Genomic DNA, 22,767 nt, shown 5'->3' with positions numbered 1-22,767 from the left:
AGGGGAGCAGGAGTGCAGCCCAGAAAGGTGTAGTTGTGAGGCTACTACTAGTAGTAGTCTCCACTGAACTACTAGTTCAGTGGAGGGGCACTAAGATGGTCAGGGTGCTGGAGCATATGTCCTGGGAGAGGATGATGGACCTGAGCTCATTCAGGCTGGTGAAGAGAAGGCTTTGGAGGAGGTCTACCAATACCTACAGGGACATCATCCAGAAGACAGAGCCAGGCTCTGCACAGCAGTGCGTGGTGGGAGGACAGGCGCATAGGAGCATAGGGAGGACAACAGGCATAGGATGAAACAGGAGAGGATCAGACTGGATATAAAGGGAAGCATTTTTATCCCAAGGACAGTCAGTTAGTGGAGTTCGCTGCCCAGAGAGGTCACATAGTCTCTGTGCTTGGAGGTTTTCAAGACCAGACTGTATAAACCTGAACAACTTGCTGTGATCTCTTAAGAGATGCATCTTGGAGCAGGAGTTTGAACTGAAGACCCCCTGAGGTCCCTTCTGACCTGAGTTATGCTGGGATCCTCTATGCTTGCTCTTGTGGAAGTGGGGTGCTGCTTTTGCTCACATGTAGAGAGGTCCAGCAAGGAGCCCTGTTTTGTGGGCACGTTTGTGCCATTGCAGCAGGCCTGCCTGGCACTGCCTGACTTCTTTGTTTTGATATGATCCTCCAAGAGAGCATAGGTGAGTGTAGGGGAGGTTTTCTTTGCTGTCTCTGCCCTTGCTCAGCAGATATGTGCTGGTGCAAAGTGGGAGAAGAGGGCAAAGGGACAGGTCCTTTCCAGTGCTTTGTTTTTGCCTGCACCTCTCTGAGGTTGGGCGAAGGTCACTGGAATTGAAGCCTGTCTTATTTTCTTGTCTCACTTTGGAGGAGTGGGAAAGGCAGGGTTTGGAAATACTTATGCAACCTGCCTTGTTTGTATGATGCTAACATAGAGCTGGTGACACTTACTTCTATAACCTCAGGGGTTTAGAAGTATGAATCAGAGACTGTTTTTCTCCAGTGATGCTCCTATAGAAATTTGTAAAAAGTGGAAAGTCCCAGTTCATAGTGTTTCTGTGCTGCTCTGCCACTATATCTGCTGCAGCCTTCCTGTGGTCCAGCCTACCAGCCCTTGCCTGGCTCTGCAAGAATGAGTCAGCTCAGACAAGAGCATCTCCTCGCCTGGGCTTCATGACATGCGGGCCATGATCCCAGCCTACACGCCCTTCTAACAGTTCAACTGCCAGAGTGATGCTGTGTGGTTCCTGACCTCCTGCACCAGCATGGGTGTCTTCTGCTCCAGCTGGCTCTGGAGATGTGGTAGGTCCATGTGGGAGATGGCTCAGTAGTCCTCTCTTAGGTCAGAGCATGCGCTGCCATTGAAAGGAGTTAAATAGAAAACAGCTGGATGGGGAGGAGGGGAAGCGATATGCAGCTCACAGACAATTGAGGCAGGATTTTGTTTGGGTTTTTTGTGATTTTACTTTTTCTTCCACAAAGTTCTATTGCTTTTTCTTGTATTTGTTGAACAAGAGGATTTTGCTACAGTGTGTTCTGTTTCAGAGAATTCAGGGTTTGTACGTTGCTGACTAGAACAATTGATTTTTATTTATTTGTTTATTTACTGCAGGAGAGAACTGAAGCAGTAAGTTTTAAGGCTTTAGCTGTTCTGGAGGAGTTTTATTTAGAGAAACAGCCTGATTCTGTTGCTGTGTTCAATTGACACAAGCTCATATAATCCTGTTGCCAGTGTGGGCTCTGCAGTGGAGCCCTGGGATCTCTTGCTCCAGTGCTCAGGTCACCTCGAGCCATTTGCTCAGGCAGTCCAAGGTGCTTCTGTCCAGGGCTGGTTGCCATCTCTTGCCCTGGAGCTCAGCTGCACATCACACAGGCTTGGCACATCACCAGCTCCCTGCCGGCAGGAAAGACACAAACTGCAGGTTTTTGGGCACTTCTTGGTCTCACACCCTGCACTGTTCCTTCCTGTGTTGCCCTGCTCTGGTGAGACTCCAGAAAAGCCTTTGGTCCCAGATGATACCCAAAGGTGGTGAAGACCCCTGGCTTGTTTGATGGCTGTGTAGGAGCCAGGGCTCTGTAGCAACAGGACACGCAAGCTCAGTAGAGCCTTAGGAAGGGGATATAGCTGTCCTGAGATGGGTTTGGGAGGTGACCAACTGGTGCCACCTTAATCCCTTCCTTGTCTTGTCCTAACAATTCTGCCCCACTTTGGTTAGAGGAAAGTTCCGACACATCAGAGGGAAACAAAGGGCCAGTGATGACCCTGCAATGACTCTCCATTCCCTCCTAGTGACAGCCTTCCCCACCACCTCTGAGCGCTCAGGAACGTTGTCCAGAGGGAAACAGCCACCCGCCTTTCAGGCAGCTCTGCTGCCGGATCCTGCCTTCAAAGGCTGCCTGGGCATACCAGCCAGCGTCCCTCACTAGAGGCTGTCACCTCGGCAGTGGGCTGTCTTTGGCATTCCCAACTCTTGCAAGGCAGAGCGAGCAGCGAGGTTCCGTGGGATCTGATCAGCATGCTGAAAGCTGCCTACTTGGTTGAGTACCTTCTATATTCTTTTTTAAGTATTATAATTACATTGTTGTAATTGCCAAGGTAGGTGCAGTTCTGCCAACATGGTGGTGTCTCCTGCTAGCTGATCTGCACGCTGTCTTGGTTGGGTAGAGCTGCTGAGGTGGGAAGCATGGCCATGTGGGGCCAGCCCCATCCACGCTGCTGGAGGTGTGGGGTTGTACGACTGTTGCCCTTTCCTTGCCGTGTGCACCCAAAAAGAGCTTCTAGCCAATCCCTGCCGTCAGCCTGCTGGGCTTCTGAGAGCTTGCATCATCGTGCTCCCTATAAAGTGTCCCCTTCCCAAGAAAAGCCCTTCTGTGGGTGGATGACTTTGCCAGGTCACTGTGGAGCAGCTGGTTTTGAGAGGAGCTCCTCTCCTGCACAGGCGTCTGGGAAGGTGGCAGGCGAGGTTTATCTCAGTTGCGTTTTCTGGGGCTGGAGAGCATGTGTGTTATCATGCAGCAGATGGGCCTGGTGAATAGATGGTAGAGACAACTGTATTTCCTCACACAGGCTTGTTGCCTGCTGGGAAAGGAGCCAGCCAGGCTTTGTAGGGAGAATTGCAGAGCTTGGACAGGCTGTGGTTGGGTTTCTCCTTCAGCCCATTCATTTTTGAGAGGTAGGTGTTGGTGTGGGACAAAGGCTGCTGCTACAACCCATCATGTGCTGGTCTGGGCTGTACTGTGTAAGGATGGACCAAGGGCCAGTCTTCAGTGCTGCCCTTCCAGCCTTGTGCCCTCTGTGATCTTTGGACCCTTAAATTAAGTCTGGTGTTCCAGGCAGGGACTTGAATTGTCCATCAGTCCTAGGTAGGAATCTGGTGGGAGCAGGCTGCAGTCTGGTGCACTGCCAGTTGTCAAGGCTGGGGAACGGGTGGCTTGTGGGGGACAGCCGAAGATGCATGTCCCATGTCCTCTCCCATTTCTGTGCATCTCCGACTAGCTTGCAGGGAAAGCTGTGTGGCTGCTGGGCACCGTGACATGGTGTGACAGCCATCCTGGGGAGAAGCAGGCAGGGAAGTCTCCTGCCAGGGCTTGCCACACTGGTGGCCCTGCCACTGCAAGGGGAGCCACAGACCTTTGAGGGAAGAGCTGATGGCCTTTCTGGGAGGCTCTTTGGTTTTCCTGAGAGCTGTCAGTGGAGAAAGTCAAGCAGATGGAAATCCCAGCAGTGGGCGGGATGATGTCCCTGGAACACTGTTGGGAGCCAACTCCTGTGGCATGGGGGAGAGGAGAGGACCGGGAGGGGGACAGTGCAGCCAGGGAGCATCACGGCTCCCCAGGGCCAGTATTGGAGCTTGGAGGAGAGCACTGCAGTGTCCTGGCTTCCGCCTCCCTTCTTGCTGCCTGGAGCTTGGATCTCCTGCCCATCCAAGTGAAATGGTGCTGCCTTGCCTGAGCCTGCAGCTTGTCGCTGTTGCCACGTCAAGCAGGTCTGGCAGTGCGGCTCATCTCACTGTCCCCTCGTGTGGTACTTCTGTCTTTGAGGTTATCCTGGTTTTTCTGTTCTCTCTATTGGTATGGGAAGGGACAAGGTGATTTCTTTCCATGGTCCTGTTGTTGCATGGCTAGAAGCCTTTGCCTGCTGGGTAGGACCATGGGTGCAAGAGTGATGTGTGCAGCAGGAAGATTGGTGGCTGGAGGGTCCTGCTCTGCAGTAAGCAGTGCAGCATCTGCATTTAGGTATGGATTTTCTGGAGCCAGTGCTCTCCAGCACGGTGTATGGTGGGTAACAGCATGGGACGCTGCAGGAGGATGGACGTGCATGGCACAGGTTGCTGACAGCCTTTGCTTGCCTTTTGCTGATGCCTGGGGTTTGATGAACCTCATCCAGTAAGATGAATGGATGTGACAGGATCGCTGTGCCCTTCATGGCCCCATTTGCTTCCTTGCCTCTACTGGAGCCGGGCATGCAGCTCATTCCCTTTTGCTGTGTGGGGAGTGATCTCCCTTTCAGACAGCTGTGGGCATGGTGCTGCCAAAGGGGAGAGGACTGTATAGTGGCTCACAGCTGTAGGACTTCAGGCAGAAAAATCAATGTTTATATTTCTCTTAGCTGGGAAATATTCCTTAAATAACTCCAGTAAATAAATACCTTGTAAAGTTCAAACTATGAAGGCATGGTATATGAACCAGAATGAATTTTCAAGCTCTCTCTTGCAATAAAATGGATTTCTTGAGTTTGGGCTTTATTTAGAGAAACATTTGATTTAAGAAGGGAGCTGAAGGTTGTATCTGATCTCTTTGTGAGAGGGAGCTGCTCTTCCAATGGCTGTGGAGCATGGTCTGGAAATGTGGTTGGATTGCTGCTGCTGCTGCTGGAGTATTCCCAGGAGAGTTTCTTGTGTACCCAGCCAAATGGAGGGTCACTCTCCTCCTCCCCAGGGTGGTTCTTGCTGCATCCTCTGTCTCCTCAAGACCCCACTGCTGCAATGCAGTCTGCTCAGCTGCCTTGGGAAGCTGTTGTGCAGGTGCTGCTGCTTGGGATGCTGGAGACCAGCCAGGATCCGGTTTTCTCCATGGACTGGACTGGCATCTCATAGCTTTCTGTGCCTGCTTTCTATGGCATAAAACATCTTCTATCCTCTCTTTGTTCCAGCCAGTGTTGCAGTTGAACTTGCTCGTTGAAGGGATGCTTGAGAGGGAGCCAGCAGTGACGCCGCTGGATTGCAGCTCCCATGACTTAGGCTGTTCGTTCCTTGGTCTGGGTGCCTGTCTCAGAGGCTTCTCCTGCAGAGCTGGCCCTGCCTGAGGTCTTGGGCAAGCAGGGCAGGGTGGGAGGAGTTGGAAAGGGACCAGCTCAGCTGGAGAGAGCTGTGGCTGGCCTGGAGCTTGGGTTCAAGGTTGGGGCTTTAGACTTGGCTGTGTTATCTGGGAGCAGGAGTGCACGGAGAGAGGGCTCTGGGCTCATGCTGCAGATTTACCTGAAGGACAATTGTTTTGTCCTTGTGTGAAGGAGGAGGAAGAAGAAAGCTCTGTTTCAGCCCCACCTTTGCTCAAAGCTCCAGGAAATGACCCTGAGCAGGGGATAAAGGGCACCACACAGGGCTGGGATTCCTTCTGCTGTTTGTCAGCATGCGTGCAAGCAGGGCATCGCCTTCCTGAAAACACCAGGAGGGCCGCGGTGAGGGAAGCTGCTCCCTGCAAGCCCAGAGGTTGCCGTGGCCTGTGGAGCTGGTGCTGCTGCTGTGCTTCACTTTATGAAAATTGAACCTGCCTGGAAAACTTTATTACGACTTTCTGCCCTGGAACGAGGTGGCTCTGGCATGCGTTGCCCCATTTCCCCATCAGGGTTTCAGGAATTTGCAGGCAACACTGGAGGTTGAAACTGAGGGCTGCTGCTGACGACAGGGCTCTGTGGCCTCTCTGCTTCCCAGGTAAGCAGGGCAGGAGCTGGAGCTGGGACACGGTGCCCCGCTCTGCAGAGCTCAGAACCTGCTGGTGAGCTGTCCCGGCACTGGTGCACCATGACTTACTTTGGCTCTGGCACAGGGCTGGCTTACAGGCTGGCTGGGCCAGGCTTCTGTCCCCAAAGCCTATAGCCAGGTAAAAGCACCACCATACATCACAACCTGCTTTTCTTTGCTTGGTGGTGTCTGGCGTGGGATAACACAGTTATCCCGGTGTGGATAAGTTGTGTACGCATGGTGGCAAGTTAAAAGGAGAGGAGAGAAACAGGAACAGAAAATGAAACAGAGGTGGGCCAGAGTGACACTGAAGGAGAAAGAATTGACCTTGGGAACAGCAAGAAGGCAGAGCAGGGTGTCACCTCATCCAGAGAGTTACAAACAAGCTGCAGATGTACAAAATTATTGAGATTAGGCGCAGAGGCAGTGTGCTTGCTCACCGGGGCGCATCCCCGCCATGACGGTGGGGTCAGTGAGGTTGCAGGACTGTTTCTTGTGCCCTTCCTGAAGTGTTTTGGGTAGAAGCCAGTGCATTTCCCTGTACTTGGAGAAATCGGTTGTCGGTGCCAGACGAACAAGTGCCTCGAGAGCAATGACTGGATTGCTGGTTGTATTCTTCTGGAAGCAAGGTCCTGACCATGCCAGCCCAGGAAACACATAGTGTCCCTGTATACTGGGTAGCCTGGCCTCATGCTGTCTTCTGTTTTCTTCCAGCCACTCCCACTCTCCCGGCTCCATGGCTGCCGTCCGCGAATGGTCCTGCACCCGCTGCACCTTTCTGAACCCCGTCGGCCAGCGGCAGTGCTCCATATGCGAAGCCCCCCGCCAGAAGCCTGACCTCAACCACATCCTGCGGCTCAGTGTGGAGGAACAGAAATGGGCTTGTGCCCGCTGCACCTTCAGGAACTTTCTGGGCAAGGAAACCTGTGAGGTATGTGGCTTCACCCCAGAGCCAGGGCCCAGCGGCTCCCCTTTACCCGTCATCAATGGCATTTTGCCCAAGCCCACTGTGCTTGTGGAGCCCAAGGGCACATCCAAGGAGGAGGCTGCCAAGGCAGAAAGCAGCAGCGAGGACTCAGAGGGGAAGAGCCCTGATGAAGCAGAGCTGGAGAGTGGCTGGGCTTGCCAGCGCTGCACACTGCACAACACGCCAGTGGCCAACTCCTGCTCTGCCTGTGGCGGCCCACGCAAGCTCTCCCTGCCCAAGATCCCACCAGAGGCGCTGGTCGTCCCTGAAGTCATCACCCCTGCCGGATTTCACATGGCCCCCTCTACCCCGCAGCCTTTAGTCTCTGCAGAGATCTCTGATGGTGATGCCCTGGCCACCCAGGGCCCAGTGGCTATGGAACAAGAGGCCCAGAAGATACCAGCCTTCAGTCCCTTCTCCCCGGGGCTCCAGAACAACCCTGTGCCCCGAAGCCGCCGGGAGGTGCCCCCCCAGCTGCAGATGCCAGGGCCTGAAGCCTCCCAGCCTGTGGCTCAGAGCACAGCAGGGCAGAAGGGCTCTCCGCAGGGTCAGGCCAGAGCTGCCCCGGCTGCCCGCTTCCAGGAGCTGCTGTCCAACAAGCGGCTGAGCGTGCTGGAGGAGGAGATGGAGGTCAGTCCATCCCACTGGAAGTGCAGCTCCTGCTCCTTGCTTAACTCTGCTGGAGCCAGCAAATGCGAGGCTTGCAGCACCCAGAAAGGCAGTGACACCATCAATCTGGTGGGGGACTCAGTGAGATTCACCCCGTGCAGCCCCTCCAGCCCTGACTTCACCACCTGGTCCTGTTCCAAGTGCACCCTCAAGAACCCCACCCTGGCCCAGAAGTGTAAAGCCTGCGGCTCCTCCAAGCTGCATGGCTTCCAGGAGCACGGGACACAGGGTGAGCCGTCCCCCCGCTGCCCTGACTGTGGGGCTTGTGACAAAGGCAGCTGCTCCTCCTGTGCTGGCAGGGCCCCGTCCGCCCGCAAGGTTGCCCGCCTCTTCCCGTCCCAGCTGCCCACCAGCCAGGAGAGGCCGAGCCAGTGGGCTTGTCCCGCTTGCACCTTGCTCAACGAGCTCAAGGCCAAGCACTGCGTGGCCTGCCATACCCCGCAGCAGTACGTGGCCCAGCGCAAGGGCCTCAAGCCCCTGAAGAGACGGGAGAGCATGCACGTGGAGAAGAGGCGGCAGACGGACGAGGGAGAGGCCAAAGCCCTGTGGGAAAACATCGTGACCTTCTGCCGGGAGGTGAGTGCTTGCTGAACTAGTCTTGCTCCTGGTTTCACTTGGAGGGGGCCCTCTTCACACCTCCCCATGGGTCTAGGGCATCGCTTGGCACAGGCAAGCTGCCTTCTGTGTCTTAGGTCCCAGAGAAGGTCTTCACCTGCAACAGCTGGATGCTGGTTGTTAACACCGAAATGTAGTATTTTTAATTGGTGCAAGATAATCTCTAGGGTGAAGGTGACCCATCCAGTTCACTCCCAAGGGTGAGGAAGTCTGAATATTAACTCTGAAACCTAGTGATATTTTAAATCAGCAAGAGAGAACATCTGGGTTGAAGGGGACATTCTTAGGTGGTCAATACAGCTCTTTCCCTGTCCAAAGGTGGGGAAGGCTGGGAGAGTGTGTCCAGGTTTGCTGGTGGCACCACTGTCTGTGGGGAGCAGCTGTGACATGTGTGGGTGCAGGAAATCTGGGGGCACAGCAGACAGAGGCTCAAGAGCACCGGCAGAGGTGTGGGCAGAGGAACTGCTGGCACTGCGAGCAACTGCAGGTGTTCAAGAACTGTGAGCTGGGCCTTAGCGTTCTTGGTTTTGGTGTTTGTGAATGCACAGCTGCAGCTGCAAATGGCTCGCCCCTGTTTTGGGAGAGACAGCTAAGGTTTAGCTGTACCCTGGCTCCAGGTAAGGGTCTCAGGAGCACATGCTATCACCCTACTCTTCCACTGTGAATTATCTGGCTTGATCTGTTGGGTTTCAGTCTCAAACAGTGCTGTGATGGCCCCATTTTTTTCCCTGAGTGGCGTAAGATGCTCTTGTGAATGCTGCTCTTTCTCTGCCCTCCTTCTGGGGGAAGCCTCCAGCTCTTCTGGACCAGATGGAAAGGGAGTTGCAGTCCCATTTTGACGTACAGACAAGGCTTTTTCTGCTTGGGCCGGGAAGTGCGTCCATGCCTGTGCCTCCGCTGCACAGACTGGGGACCACAGAGGTGTTTGGCTTGGGAGGGAGCTGTTGAGAATGATCCTGTTTTGGGGTTGTGGGTTTTATTAATTGCTATGTGTCCATCTTAGCAGATGTGACTGTCTTTATAGCAGAGAGACCCTGATTCTGCTTATCCCCCTCTTTTAAGCAAGTGAATAGCCTCTTTTGTAGGCAGGGAACATCTGTTACCTCCGGTGGAATCGGGCTTGAAGGATGAATTATGAGATGGACAAGTTGAATTAGCAGCTTGCCGCTGCCAAGAAGGGGAGTCTGCCGTGCCGCAGCCAGCACAGCTCTCAGTCGGAGCCTTGGCTGAGCCCGTTCAGCTTGCTAAGCCGGCAGTAAGTCCTGGGGAGGTGGCAGCGGAGAAGGTCACGTCTCTGGTCCAGAACGGCATGAAGGGGGTTGTTGGCATAGCAGGAAGAGTGAAGGAGGTCCGATGCCCAGATTTATCACCTTGCAGGAGAAATAAGCAGGGCTCCTCGTCTGGCACCATCTGTGAGCAGGCTTATCGCTGCTCAGGCATGAGACAAGTTACCTGCTCCTCTCCCTGCTGCTCTGATGCTGCCCCTGCAGCTCTTGTACCTCTCTTTCCCTCCATCTCCAGGGATATTGGTAGTGACAACTTCTCTAAAGCATTTAGAAATATGTGAAGGGAGGCATCATGGTATAAAGGTAATTAGCTTGTTAGGCAGGCTTTCCTGACGCTGCTGGGGAATTGCACTGCTATGGCTCTTGCATTGCATCCATCATCAGTGCTGGTGAGGTCTGTGGGCTTGTGTTCAGGCTCCTGCAGTCCTGCTGAGTGCTGTCCTGGCCCTGGTGAGACCCTGGCCATGATACTGGGGAGGCTGAAGGTTTTTTCCAGTTCTTCTACTTGGAAAAGCATTGCAGCAACTCCACAGGGGACAGAAAGCTTGCGATGCCCACAGGCTCTGACTCACAGACTGCTGCCTTGCTCTGTGTCCACACTGCCCTGCACAGTGCGTTCCTGGGGAGCCCCAGCTGCACCCCAAGAGGTGAGGCCAGGATGTCTGAAGATGAGGTTGCTGGCTGATATGGCAGAAGTGGCTGCTTGTCAGCTGCATGGTCCAGATGCTCCCCTTGAGAAAGCCAGCAAGCCCTGGGATGTGTCCGTTTTGGCCCACATTGGTATTTGGACAGTGACATCTATTAGCTGAAAAACATCCTTCTGCAAAAGAGAAGCTGGAAGTGCTAATTGAGGCACCATGTAGAAAGCATTCGCATAGGATTGCAACAGAAGAGGAAGGACAACTACTAGTTTGGTGTGCATAAAAGCTAATTTAAATCAGAGCTGGCTTTTGCTGAAAGAATTTAATTTCACTTAATTAACAATAACAAAAAGGAATCCTGGTTCTTATTTCACCCTATGTTAAACTGTCTGAAAAAGCTGCCCTTCTCCCCTTGGTGAAGTTCTGTGCGTCCATCCTGCCTCTATGGCTAATACCTATGGGATTATCTGCCCTTCAGTCCATCCTATTTTATTTAATGCAAGCAGCTATTGCAGGTGGGCTTAGACACGGGATGCCCTCACTCTGGAATTGCTTGCCTATTTGTCGTCGGGCTGAATCCAATTGCAAAAGGTCCCCCTAACATCCTCCATGGCTGTATCTTGGGGATGGCACAGGACTGCCAAGCCCAGCATGTCCCCTCCAGAGCAGGGGCAGCTCAGCCCTTAGCACGGGGCTTGGGTTGAGGAGCATTTGCTTGCCAGGTGGCTTCTCACAGGCTTGCTGCTCACATGCTTTGCCACTTATAGAGGCAGCCAAGGTCCCCCACGGTCCAGCTTTTAGCACCAGCACAAAGTGCGAGACAGTCCCTGCCCGGGGAGGTTCCTGTGAAACGAGAAAAGGCAGATTTGAGTCACAGTCCAGAGCTTGGTGCCCGGAGAGGTGAGCCAGCTCATGGTAGGGCTGAACACTGGACCTGATGCACAAAATGCATCTGTGCCATTGCCAGCAGACACCCAGTCCCAGACCTGCTCCCTGGCACGGCATCGGAAGGGGCTGCCCAGGCCTGGCAGGCGGGCTGGGAGCTCCACTCTCACTCCTGGGGGTGCAGTGGGAGGTTTTCCAGGCCAGTCCTGTCCAGCTGTGTGCTGCACAGCTGCACACTGATGCTCTCCTTGCCTTTCACTCTCGCAGAACAAAGTCAATTTTGTAGATGACAGTTTCCACCCTGGGCCTAAGTCTGTGGGATTCCCGGAAGGCGACAGCGTGCAGCAGAGGGTGAAACAGTGGCTGCGACCCCACGAAATCAACTGTAGCATCTTCAAGGACCGATCGGTGAAGTGGTCAGTGTTTCGGACACCCAGGCCCTCGGATATCCTGCAGGGACTGCTGGGAAACTGCTGGTAAGGGGGAGTGAGCTGGGCTGACACTCTCCTGCCCCTTCCTCCTTTCCCCCCACTTCATTCAGCTCCAGATCAGACCTCTCAGCCCTACTCAAACCCATTTATACCCCCAGGAGTGTACCCCATCCTCTGCCTCACCCCTTACCAAGCGGCTGCGGACCGCAGTCCCCTGTTCTGCACGGCTGGGCAGCTGCCTGCTGCCTGCCCGTGCCCCGCTGAGACCGTCCCACGTCCCGTCCTGCCGGCAGGTTCCTGAGCGCCCTGGCTGTGCTGGCTGAGCGGCCGGAGCTGGTGGAGAGGGTGATGATCACGAGGACGCTGTGTCCCGAGGGTGCCTACCAGGTGCGGCTGTGCAAGGACGGCACATGGACCACAGTGCTGGTGGATGACATGCTGCCATGTGATGAGTGCGGATACCTCCTCTTCTCGCAGGTCAGTGGCCCTGGAGAGGAGAGGGGTGCTGGGAGGGGATGGGCAGTGCTCCAGGGGCAGGGGGAGGCTCGACCCCATCTCTCCCAGGAGAGGAGTGATGGAGGCAGTTGGAAGAGGTACTGCTGTGGTTCGTGTGAGGCCCCTACTCTGTGCTGCAATGGTCGTTTGCAGCTCGGGACCCTGCTTTTTGCTGCGCCCTTAAGACAGATGAATTCTCTGAGACCATAACATAAATATATTTAGGCCCCTTATGGCATTTTCCAGGCTGCGATGGAGAAGTTTCATTTGCAGTTGCTTTTCCCTCACTCCTCCCTGCACCACAGCCGCTTCACTTTCAGGGAAAGCCATCCTTATTCTACACAGCAAAAGGAAAATATTTTAACCTGTGTGTTTTGCACTGCAAGGGGCTGAGAGAAAGCTGTTTCTTTCCTCTGCGGGGAGGTCTGGCAGCTTGGCTTTGCCAGGGAGGGACTGTGGAGAGGGAGGGGATCGCACGACAAATCAGCCTGTTTCGAACCAGTGCCCAGTTGCTCTGGGCACACTCGGGTGGCATCTGCTAGGGTTAACAAAGCTCCCTCAGCCGCTTCAGGACGTCACTGCACGTTGTGCCCTGCCCTGCCTGCCAGGCCCAGGGGCTCTTGCTGGGATCATGTCCATGAAGGAGACTGAGAACGTCTTTATTGAAACTCAGGCGGCAAAATCTGCCAAACAAAACAAAGTGCCGCTGTCAGGAGGAGACAGGGATCCAGGACTGTTGGGTTGGGCTTTGTTCTGCAAATCCTAATCCTCTGTTTTAAAATCACACAGCCCCCAAACTACAACATGTGTAGATGTCAGGACAGGACTCTCGCTGGGGAAATGGGGCCTGAAGATAAGTATTTGGGGAACCTTAATGTCGGTACAACTTGAGTGGTAGCCTGTGCCCTCCGCAGCCTGGAGGTGGCCAAGTCCTGGGGCAACTGCTAATTGCGTCGGAGCTAATGGGCCTCGTGGGGCAGAAGTCCTGGTGTGGTTGGCAGCGCTGGGTTCTGAGCCCTGCTTACCCCTGGCTCTGTGGAGAGGGGCAGGGGTCCAGGCAGGGGCTTCATGCTGTGCAGGCACAGGTACAGTGCTGCCAAGCCTGGGCTGCCTGGCTGCTTTCTCAGCACAGTGGGTGATCCCCCCCAGGGACACTGAGTGGGGCAGAATGATTGCCAGTGCTGCTGGAAGCTGGTCCTGTTAAGGAGAAACTTTGGAGAGGGGAAGAAGAAGAAGTCTGTGTCTACATTTTGCCTCTCGACAGACAGAGACAATTGAGATGCATTTCTTTATTTTCAGTGTAAGATTTTTTTTTTCCATCCATCTTTCCCCTCTTAAAAATTTCAAGTCTGCTTTTTTTTTTTTTTTTTTTTTTTTTTTTTTTTAAGATCAAAGGTTTTCACATGGGCTGGGCTTGCCTTGCCTTTTGTTTCCAGGGGCATCTGAATCGTGATGAGTGTTTCTGCTGAGTGTTTAGCTGTGTGAGCTGAATGTGAGGGCTAAAAAAGGAAAACCAGAGTTTTAAAAATAAAGGAAAATCAGGCTTTTACCTGAGCTCCCTGGCCGCAGCTGAGGCAGAAATAAACAACATGGATTTTGTTGAGTGAGGGACTCAAAAACCAGTGAAAAGCACTTGTAAACTTCACTGCACAGAAATCTTCACTGCCCTCCTTTTCTCTCCCAGCTCTTGGCTGCCACCTGTGAGTCGCACACAGTCACAGTGTACCAGTGCTTTTCCCTTGCTGCCCTCCAAGCACAGGTACTGAACCCAGTTTGCTGGGGACACAGAGGGCAGCAAATGTCTCCTTGCCTTCTGTCCTCATACACCTTCCTCTTCGCATCCTTGCTGCTTCCCCCCAGCCTCAACATGCCCAGGACAAGAGGTAAAGCACGGCTGGTGACTGCACCCTGCGGCATGCTGAGGAACTGTATCAGTGACTTGGAATAGTGGTAAAGGCTGCGCCCTGAGCCTGCACTGCTGTGGCCGATAGAGGCTTTGCAAACCTCTGGGTGCATTAATGCAGCCTCTGCATTTCTTTCTGAATCTGTAATCAGCCTAGTGATCCCAAGAGTGATAGCCTGGCACCAGAGCAAAGGGACTCCAGGGAAGAGTTTCCCCCCTGCAAAACTTGCATCTTGTTATTACATCTTGCCCCTGTCCCTGTGCTGGAGTAGAGGACTGTGGTGGGTTGACCCTGGCTGGACGCCAGGTGCCCACCAAAGCTGTTCTGTCACTCCCCCATCCTCAGCTGGACAGAGGAGAGAAAATATAACAAAGGGCTTGTGGATCGAGATAAGGACAGGAGAGATCACTCACCAATTACCGACATGGGCAAAACAGACTCAACTTGGGGAAAATTAACTCAATTTATTACCAATCAACCAGAGTAGGGTAATGAGAAATTAAACCAAATCTCAAAATACCTTCCCTTCACCCCTCCCTTCTTCCCGGGCACAACTTCACTCCCGGATTCTCTACCTATCCCCCCCCCCGCAGCAGCGCAGGGGGACAGGGAATGGGGTTTACGGTCAGCTCATCACATGTTATTTCTGCCGCTTCATCATCCTCAGGTGCAGGACTCATCACACTCTTCCCCTGCTCCAGCGTGGAGTCCCTCCCACAGGAGACAGTCCTCTATGAACTTCTCCAATGTGGGTCCATCCCACGGGCTGCAGTTCTTCACGAACTGCTCCAGCATGGGTCCCTTCCATGGCGTGCAGTCCTTCAGGAGCACACTGCTCCAGTGTGGGTCCCCCACGGGGTCATAAGTCCTGCCAGAAAACCTGCTCCATGGGCTCCTCTCTCCACAGGTCCTGCCAGGACCCTGCTCCAGCGTGGGCTTCCCTTGGGGTCACAGCCTCCTTTGGGCACCCACCAGCTCCGGTGTGGGGTCCTCCACGTGCTGCAGGTGGAGATCTGCTCCACCGTGGACCTCCCTGGGCTGCAGGGGGACAGCCTGCCTCACCGTGGTCTTCATCACGGGCTGCAGGGGAATCGCCGCTCCGGCTCCTGGACCATCTCCTCCCCCTTCTTCTTCACTGACCTTGATGTCCGCAGGGTTGTTTCTCTTACATGTTCTCACTCCTCGCTCTGGCGGCTGTTTCTCTCTGTCACAACTTTTTTCCTTCTTAAAAATGTTATCACAGAGGCATTACCACTATCACTGATTGGCTCGGCCTTGGCCGGCGGCGGGTCCGTCTTAGAGCCAGCTCATATGGGCTCTCTCAAACACAGGGGAAGCTTCCAGCAGCTTCTTACAGAAGCCACCCCTGTAACCCCACCCCACCCCCAGCTATCAAAAACCTTGCCACACAATGCCAATACAAGGACTTTGCCCATCTGCCTGGGAGTTTTTGGAGCTTGTCCTTGAAACAGTGTCTCTGTTCCATGGGTGAAATCTGATCGGTTCCATGGCCATGTGTGCTCTAGGCAGCCTCCTCTGCCAAAAGTGTGTTGGTTTTGGTTTGCAACGGCATGTGAGTGAAAGGCAGCTGCTCCAGATGTGCTCGATATCCTCTTCCATTATCAAACCTTTTTGAATCCAGGTTGAAGCAGAAGGGACTGTTAGCTTGTGAGGGGGACACCCACTCCTGCCAGCCTGACTGCCTGGGCATCCCAGGGTGCAGCTCTGTCCACATCCAGGCCTCTTGGACATTGATTCCAGGACATTTTCCCAAGGGGAATTAAACTGCAAACAAAGCACTGAGCAGGTAGCGAACGGGGTCACCCTTGGCCTCATGCAGGCAAGCTCCTGGTGGCTTGGCCTTGCTGCTCCTGCCTCTCTGTCTCCAACGCAGGGGTGGGTGAGAGGGGCTTTGCCTTGTCTGCGTGTGCTGCCTTTGCTTTCCCATCTCCTGCCTAGGGTGGCTTGTGACACATTTCTTCCTCTTTCTGCAGGCCCAGAGGAAGCAGTTGTGGGTTGCCCTCATTGAGAAGGCACTGGCCAAGCTTCATGGTTCGTACTTTGCCCTCCAGGCGGGGCGTGCTATTGAAGGCCTGGCTACACTAACGGGTGCCCCCTGCGAGAGCCTGATGCTGCAGGTCAGCTCCACTAACCCTCGCGAGGAGCCCATTGACACTGACCTCATCTGGGCCAAAATGCTGAGTTCTAAGGAGGCTGGGTAAGACGAGGCAGGAGGGTGCCGTGGCAGGAGCATGGACACTCGGGGGGGGGGGGGGGGGGCACTCTCATTTGTAGAGGCTCAGAGGAGAGGGGCTAGTACATTACCTAGGGTGGAGTCCACCACCCTTGGCACCCATCTGGAGCATTGGTAGAGCTTCTCCTCTAAGCTCTAAGAAATTATTTCTCCTTTGTTTAATTTTCATATGAAATTAAAATCCTGGTGAACTTCCCTGTGCACGTTTACTGCTGTCTTGCAGGAGTTCTGAGGTGGCTGGCATTGAGCCTGCTTGCTTTGCTTTGAGTTTTTTTGTATTGTTAAGTGCTTGACCCCGCACGTGTCTCCCACCTGTACGTGGCGTCTTTGCTGGCCGTACCTGGGCATGACTATAAGCAGTCTATAGGAGACAAAGCAAAAGCAAAGACCTCTTATCACTCTGGCCGGAGGAGCAGGAGGGCAGTTAGGCTGGCTGAAGGCAGGGTTGCTCCTGCCAGCCTGCAGTACAGGGCCACATGGGAGGCTGATAGGTCCCAGCATATGGTGTCCCCCAAGCCTGGCTGGTGCAGACTTCCCGCCCCGAATAGCCTATCCTCACCCCTGCAGAATGGGCCAGCTGCCTGAAAAGTGGAGGCAGACGTACCGCTTGCCTTTCTGTGTGGCTGAGCCCTGCCAGCCATCAGAGATGGGCAGGACCTCAGGGCCTGGTAGAAAACAGGTGAGGTTTGGGCAAAGCTCCACTGTGCGTGGACAGAGCTTTCAGCCCTGCAGGTGAGGGTACTGCTCAGAGAAGCTCGCCACGGAGCCTGGACTCAAGCATGCATACGAGCAGGTGGAGGGAGCTCACTACTGCCCAGGCAGAGCTTCGGCCAGTGGGGCTGGGGCACTGCTCTAGGGAGGTTTACAGCGTTGCTGCAGAGAGGAAATATCCAAGAGCCTCCTTGGGGGTGAGTCTGTCCCATGCCTCGAACGGTAGGGATGAGCTTCTCCCCCATACCAGGCCTGGCAGGACACTGAGGGTTTTGCTGTCCCCTGTGCAGGTTCCTCATGGGGGCGTCCTGTGGTGGAGGCAACATGAAAGTGGACGATGTGGCCTATGAGAGTATGGGTCTGCGTCCACGGCATGCCTACTCCATCCTGGATGTGCGGGATGTCCAAGGCTTCAGGTGAGTTCAGGGTGGAGGCTGGTGTGATACAAGAGACATTCCTGCCAACAGCCTGAGCAGAAACCCTGGGGACAGATAATTGAGTGCATGCTAGAAAAGACCTCAGGGACTCTTCAGTGTTCTATCCTCATGGCCAGCAAGGGCTGTTTCTCCATCCCAGGGTGTCATATACATGCTGCTGTTGTATAAGCTGTGCTTGCCTGGCACTGGCTCCACATCCAGGGCTGCTCTGCCCCAGGACGCCCTGTGGTGCAGAATGGTTCACCTGGTCTCACAAGACACAGAGGATTGAGTTGAGCCCTTTCAACTCAATGAGGCAGTGAGGGCATCCTTCTCACCTGTGGAGGGGGAGGGGGGGGGGCGCGGATAGAAATGGGTGCTGCCTCTGACAGCCTGGGTGCTGTATGCCCTGTTTTCAGCCATGTCACACTTGGCAGCCTCTTCCCTGCTGAGCCCTTTCCCTGCAGTGCCTGGGGCAAGGAAGGGCAGAGGGAGCTGCAGCAGGTCGGGTGCTGCAGGATGAGGGCCTCTGCGGCCACGGTGGGGGTGGCAAATTAGTCTAGGATGTTGTAAGGGCTTTGAAAGGCAGAGGCAGAAGTGACATGCTGCCCTCTGCGGGGGGCTGGCTGGGTCTGTAGAGCTGGGAGAGCATCTCAGAGGTGACTTTCCTTGTGCTCCCCTTCCTTCTGGGCCTCTGACACCCTTTTTCCCCTTCCCCCAGGTTACTGCGGCTCCGAAACCCCTGGGGCCGCTTCTCCTGGAACGGCAACTGGTCCGATGAGTGGCCACACTGGCCGGCTCCCTTGCGTCACGATCTGATGCCCCATGGCAGCAGCGAGGGCGTCTTCTGGATGGAGTACAGCGATTTCATTAAGTACGGTAGCGCCCAGGAGGCAGAGGCTGTGGTGGGGGGAGCCAGGCAGGGGACACAAAATGGGACATAGGGCTCAAGATGGGGCAGGCAGGACCGGGCATCCCCAGGGCAGGTGTGGGTGACCTGCCGGTGCCTGCTGTTCCCAGCTGCGTGAGCTGCAGCATGCTGGGGTGTGGGGGCAGAGCAGTGTACCCACAGAGGACACCGCCGGGGCTGAGCCCAGCTTCCCCACAGGTACTTTGACTCCGTGGATATCTGCAAGCTCCATTCGGACTGGCACGAGGTGCGTGTGCAGGGCATGTTCCCCAACAAGGCCAACGGGCCAGTGACGGTGACATCGCTGACAGTGTTGGAGCGTGCCGCCCTGGAGTTTGCCCTCTTCCAGGAGGGCAGCAGGTGAGCTGGGCAGCGGACAGGCTGCAGGCAGTGACCCAGACCCAAGAGGAATCCCAAACACATTGCCCTCTTGCCCTATGCCATGCCGCGGGGTCACAGAGCTCAGGGATGGGCCCCCAACGGCATTTCTCCAATTCTCAGGGTCTGCTCGTGTTTTAGCTGAAACCCAAGCCCTGAATGTGCGCTGGTTCCTGGGGCTGGATACTTGGGGCAATGGGAGGACTCTTCCTCTGGATCTGCTGTCCTGCCTGTGGCCTCCATGTGCTTTGCGGGGCAGCACTTGGGTGAAGTGTGACCCTTCTCCCCCTCCCGGCACAGGCGATCGGACACTGTGGACAGTCACTTGCTGGATCTGTGCATCATGGTTTTCCGGGCCACCTTCACCAGTGGAAACAAGCTGAGCCTGGGCCGACTGATGGCTCACAGCAAACGAGCTGTCAAGAAGTTCGTCAACTGCGACGTCATGCTGGAGCCGGGCGAGTACGCTGTCGTGTGCTGTGCCTTCAACCACTGGAGCGTCGCCCTGGCAGGCCCTGCCGCTGCCCAGGGTAAGGGGCTGGGCTGCCCTCCCCACAGTGATGCTGGCGGAGACCTTGGGGGAGGCTGAGGCGGCAAAGCCCTTGATCTTCACCATGGGGACCTTGCTGGGAGTGGAGGTTGCCTGCACGTGCAGTAACCCAGCAGCACCCTGCTCCTGAGGGTTGTGGGCTTGGTGACGGTCTCACTGATCCCCCCCTTCCTCCGTGTGTCTCCACAGCATCCAGTCCCACCAGCAGCCGGCCAGTCACCGATTATTCCAGCTATATCCTAGCCATCTACAGCTCCCGCCTGGTGATGGTGGAGCAGGTGGAGGCGCAGCCCACCACGCTGGCGGATGCCATCATCCTGCTGACCGAGAACAAGGGCGAGCGCCATGAGGTGGGTGTGGATGGCACAAGGCAGGGCCTGGCCTCCCCGTGGCTGCGCTGGCGAGGGGGATGATGCTGCCAGCGGGAGCCCGGACCCTGCCGCTGCTGTGTCCTCAGTCTGGCAGGAGTCGGGCAGGGCTGTGCCAGAGCTGGCTGCCACCTAGTCCACTCCTACTCCATGGATGCCCACCCCCTTTGCTCCTTGGGGCAGCATGGGGTACCCCAGCAGATGGGCAGCCCTTGGCTGGAGGTGGAAGATGCTGGTCCAGTGGCTGGGATTTGGAGATGGGTGCCCGGAGGCTTCACACCCCTGACCCTGCTGTTTGCCCCAGGGCCGCGAGGGGATGACCTGCTACTACTTGACGCACGGCTGGGCAGGGCTCATTGTGGTGGTGGAGAACCGGCACCCCAAGTCTTACCTGCACGTCCAGTGCGACTGCACCGACAGCTTCAACGTCGTCTCCACACGTGGCAGCCTCAAAACGCAGGACAGCGTCCCCCCCCTGCACAGGTCCGGGGTAGGCAGGGGTGGGTCGGCGGGGGGCTGCCCAATGAGGGCAGGCAGGTGCTGGCAGGAGGCTTGGAGCAAGGCAGAGACTGGGGCTGGCAGGGAGGTGTGGGCACTGGGTGACAGGCAGGGGATGGGATTGCCGGGGCAGAGGCAGCTGCCTGGCCCTGAGCCCGTCCCTCTCTTCGCAGGCAGGTGTTGGTGATCCTCTCCCAGCTGGAGGGTAACGCTGGCTTCTCCATCACCCACCGCCTGGCGCACCGCAAAGCCACCCAGGCCTTCCTCAATGACTGGATGTCGACGAAGGGCACCCACAACCCGCTGCTGACGCCCGAGGTCGCTGGGCTTCATGGCCCCCGGCCCCTATGACGAAGCGCCTCCCCCTCCCCGCTCCGCTCCCCCGTTATTTTCACCGAGTCTCTGGCCTGGGGTCGCCCCCCGAGCTGTCAGCGCTGAGCCGTGGGACGGAGCCGGAGCATCACACCCAGCACTTTGCCCTGTGACGCAGGGCCAGGGCGAACTCTCAGGGCCAGGACCAGCTCTGCCTGCTGCCCCCCGCCCTGGCACCACCGGCCCCCCACGCACTTTATGAGGAGTGGCTGGGGGCACGGGGCCATCTCAGGATCCCACCTGCCCCATACCTGCGCTGGGGCCCGGTGCCCTCAGCCTGCCCCGGGCATGCAGCGGGGGGCTGCGGGAGATGGGGGGGGCCGGAGGTTGCTGTCAAGGCCCTTCCCAGGCACCACGCTCAGGACTCTGCCCCCTCCCAGCAGCGCCAGGGCCCTGGCGCTGCAAAAAAAAAAGAATATACCTCTGACGTCTGTCCGTCTGTGTGACCCTCCGTCTGTCCCCGGCCCTTCCCACTGTCTTGTTCCCCTCATCGTCTGCTGCCAGGACCAACATGGCACCGAGGTACCGTAGCTGGGTTGGGGGGTGCTGGGGTCACTGCCGTGGTGCCGCCCGTGCTGGCTGCTCGTGGCAAGGATCTGCTGCGGTGCCTAGACCCCCATCCACCTCGCCTGTCCCAGGTGCCGGGTCTGGGGAGGAGAGGGTGCTGGGTTGTTTTGGAAAGCTGCCACTGTGGGGTTTTCACCGCACCTCGGGGTGAAATGCAGAGGTGCCCTCCTCCACCGCTGCTCCGGGGCGGGGAGAGGGGCCACGGGGTGATGCTCAGAGACCCCCCTCAACTCATCACACAAGTGTTACTATGCAAAGGCGGCCGCTGAAAGCAGTGCCTGGAGAGAAGCCATGCGTCCTGAGCTGGGCTCAGCCCCCCCCGGGCACTGCCCTGCGGGGTCCTCCCCCCTCCCCGTGCCCTGTGGAGGTGAGGGGTAAAGGGCAGCAGGTACGGACCTGGGGTTCGGCTTTACCATGTTGCCATGTGCTGGGGGTGGGGGGCCTGATTTTGTGGGGGGAAGCAGAGACCCCCATCCTTCAGAGGCCAAGTCCTGTAGAAGGTAGTGAGCACAAGGTGAGGGCTTGCAAGAGCCTCAGGGTGCCGCTGGCCCCAGCGGGTGCTCCGTGGTGGGGACTGACCCCCACGGTTTCAGGGCGTCGTGGCTCTCCGGCTTGGTGCGGGCGTGGGTGTGTGTGTGTGTGTGTGTGTGTACGTGTGCGTGTGTGTGTTTTGGGGGTCCCCCGGTGTTACCCTCTCCTTCCCAAGCTGTGTAGACCTGCAGCTTGGGGAGTGGGGTGGGGTGGGAGATGCTGGGCCCTGTTCTGGCAGGAACCATGCTGGAGGGCAGCCTGCGCCCCAAACCCTGCGCCGGGCTGGGCAGGGGGAGTTGCGGGGTGTGGGGTTTGCACAGCGTGTCCCTCTGTGTCCCCACGGGGTGGGCGGGGGGGGGTGGGTGGGTGGGCTGCCCTGACACCTTCCCGGCCCCCCCAGCCGGGGCTGCTGAGCCAAGCTCTGTCCGTATTTTTGTTTGTTGATCTGTTTTCTTTTCCCTGCTCCTTTCTCCTCGGGATGATTTGTCCTTCACTTTTTTTTTCCTCTCTCTGTCTTTCTGAGCTGTGAATATTTTTAACCCTGTAAATACTGTCCAGCTCTTAAGAAACATAGGATATTTTATCAATTGTAAATCAGATCCGTAATCCCTGTATGATACGAATTATCCATGGGTGGTTTTCAAACTCAGGTTCTGATGGACCAAATAAAGTTTTGTTTTTTACTGAAGCTGCCTGGTTTTGCTGTGCTGGGCTGTGGCACCGGGGTGGGGGGGGACGGGGACGACACACGACAGGACAGTGGGGAAGGGGTGCCAGCCGGCACTCGGCTGGAAGATTTTGGGGTGCAAGCAAAGAGTTGAAGCCATTTCTACAGAGTGGCGGGCATCCCTTGGTGCTCTGAAAGTAGAGCTGAGCACAAAAAAAGGCTGAATATGAGTTTCAGGTTTCTTTAGCTGCGCTTCATGGGCGCGGGGGGGCCGGGAAGGGCCGCGCAGGGGTGCAGAAAGGGGCGAAAATAAAGCAAAATGCAGAAACTCCTGTAAAGCGAGCGGCAGCTGCCCTCTCCCAGGGCCGAGCAGGGCTGCGTTGCGGCCGGGAGAGGGCAGCCGCTGCCTGCCCGCTGCCTGCCCGCTGCCTGCCCGCTGCCTGCCGCCCGGCCGGGGCAGCGGCTCCGGCTCCCCGGGAGCATCCGGAGCTTGGCTGGGTACCGAGGCCGGCGTGAGACTCCAGGTCCTGGCCAGGGTCGAGCATCAACCGGTGGACAGGGCACCTCCTGCCTCAGTTTCCCCATCCGCATCACGACGGGCTCCGGGATGGCCGAGAGGTGTGAACGGCGCCTGGGCCGTGCTCGGTGCATCGCCGACACTGTGCTCGGGTTGGGGATGAAGGAGCA

General features: G+C 56.4%; 1 protein-coding gene across 10 annotated transcripts in view; it reads left to right on the top strand.

Annotated features, from left to right (window-relative positions):
• The window catches only part of CAPN15 (calpain 15), a 61,352-nt gene extending 39,251 nt beyond the window's left edge, over positions 1-22,101 (top strand). For 9 of the 10 annotated variants that reach the window (XM_049791013.1, XM_049791010.1, XM_049791014.1 and 6 more), the window contains 11 exons: positions 6,680-8,177; positions 11,296-11,504; positions 11,753-11,936; positions 15,853-16,076; positions 17,114-17,239; positions 17,961-18,113; positions 18,348-18,509; positions 18,828-19,057; positions 19,267-19,427; positions 19,750-19,928; positions 20,117-22,101. In XM_049791013.1, coding sequence (XP_049646970.1) covers positions 6,702-8,177; positions 11,296-11,504; positions 11,753-11,936; positions 15,853-16,076; positions 17,114-17,239; positions 17,961-18,113; positions 18,348-18,509; positions 18,828-19,057; positions 19,267-19,427; positions 19,750-19,928; positions 20,117-20,294 — 3,282 coding nt within the window. In that variant the 5' untranslated portion in view covers positions 6,680-6,701 and the 3' untranslated portion in view covers positions 20,295-22,101. Of the gene's footprint in view, positions 1-6,679; positions 8,178-11,295; positions 11,505-11,752; positions 11,937-15,852; positions 16,077-17,113; positions 17,240-17,960; positions 18,114-18,347; positions 18,510-18,827; positions 19,058-19,266; positions 19,428-19,749; positions 19,936-20,116 lie in introns of all 10 variants that reach the window. The other variant, XM_049791012.1, reaches the window with a different exon arrangement.
• Positions 22,102-22,767: the final 666 nt, after the last annotated feature.

The sequence above is a fragment of the Accipiter gentilis genome, chromosome 33, assembly GCF_929443795.1.
Source record: "Accipiter gentilis chromosome 33, bAccGen1.1, whole genome shotgun sequence".
Lineage (NCBI taxonomy): Eukaryota > Metazoa > Chordata > Aves > Accipitriformes > Accipitridae > Astur > Astur gentilis.
Note: the sequence above shows the minus strand (reverse complement) of the source record. Positions and strands in the feature narration are given on the sequence as shown.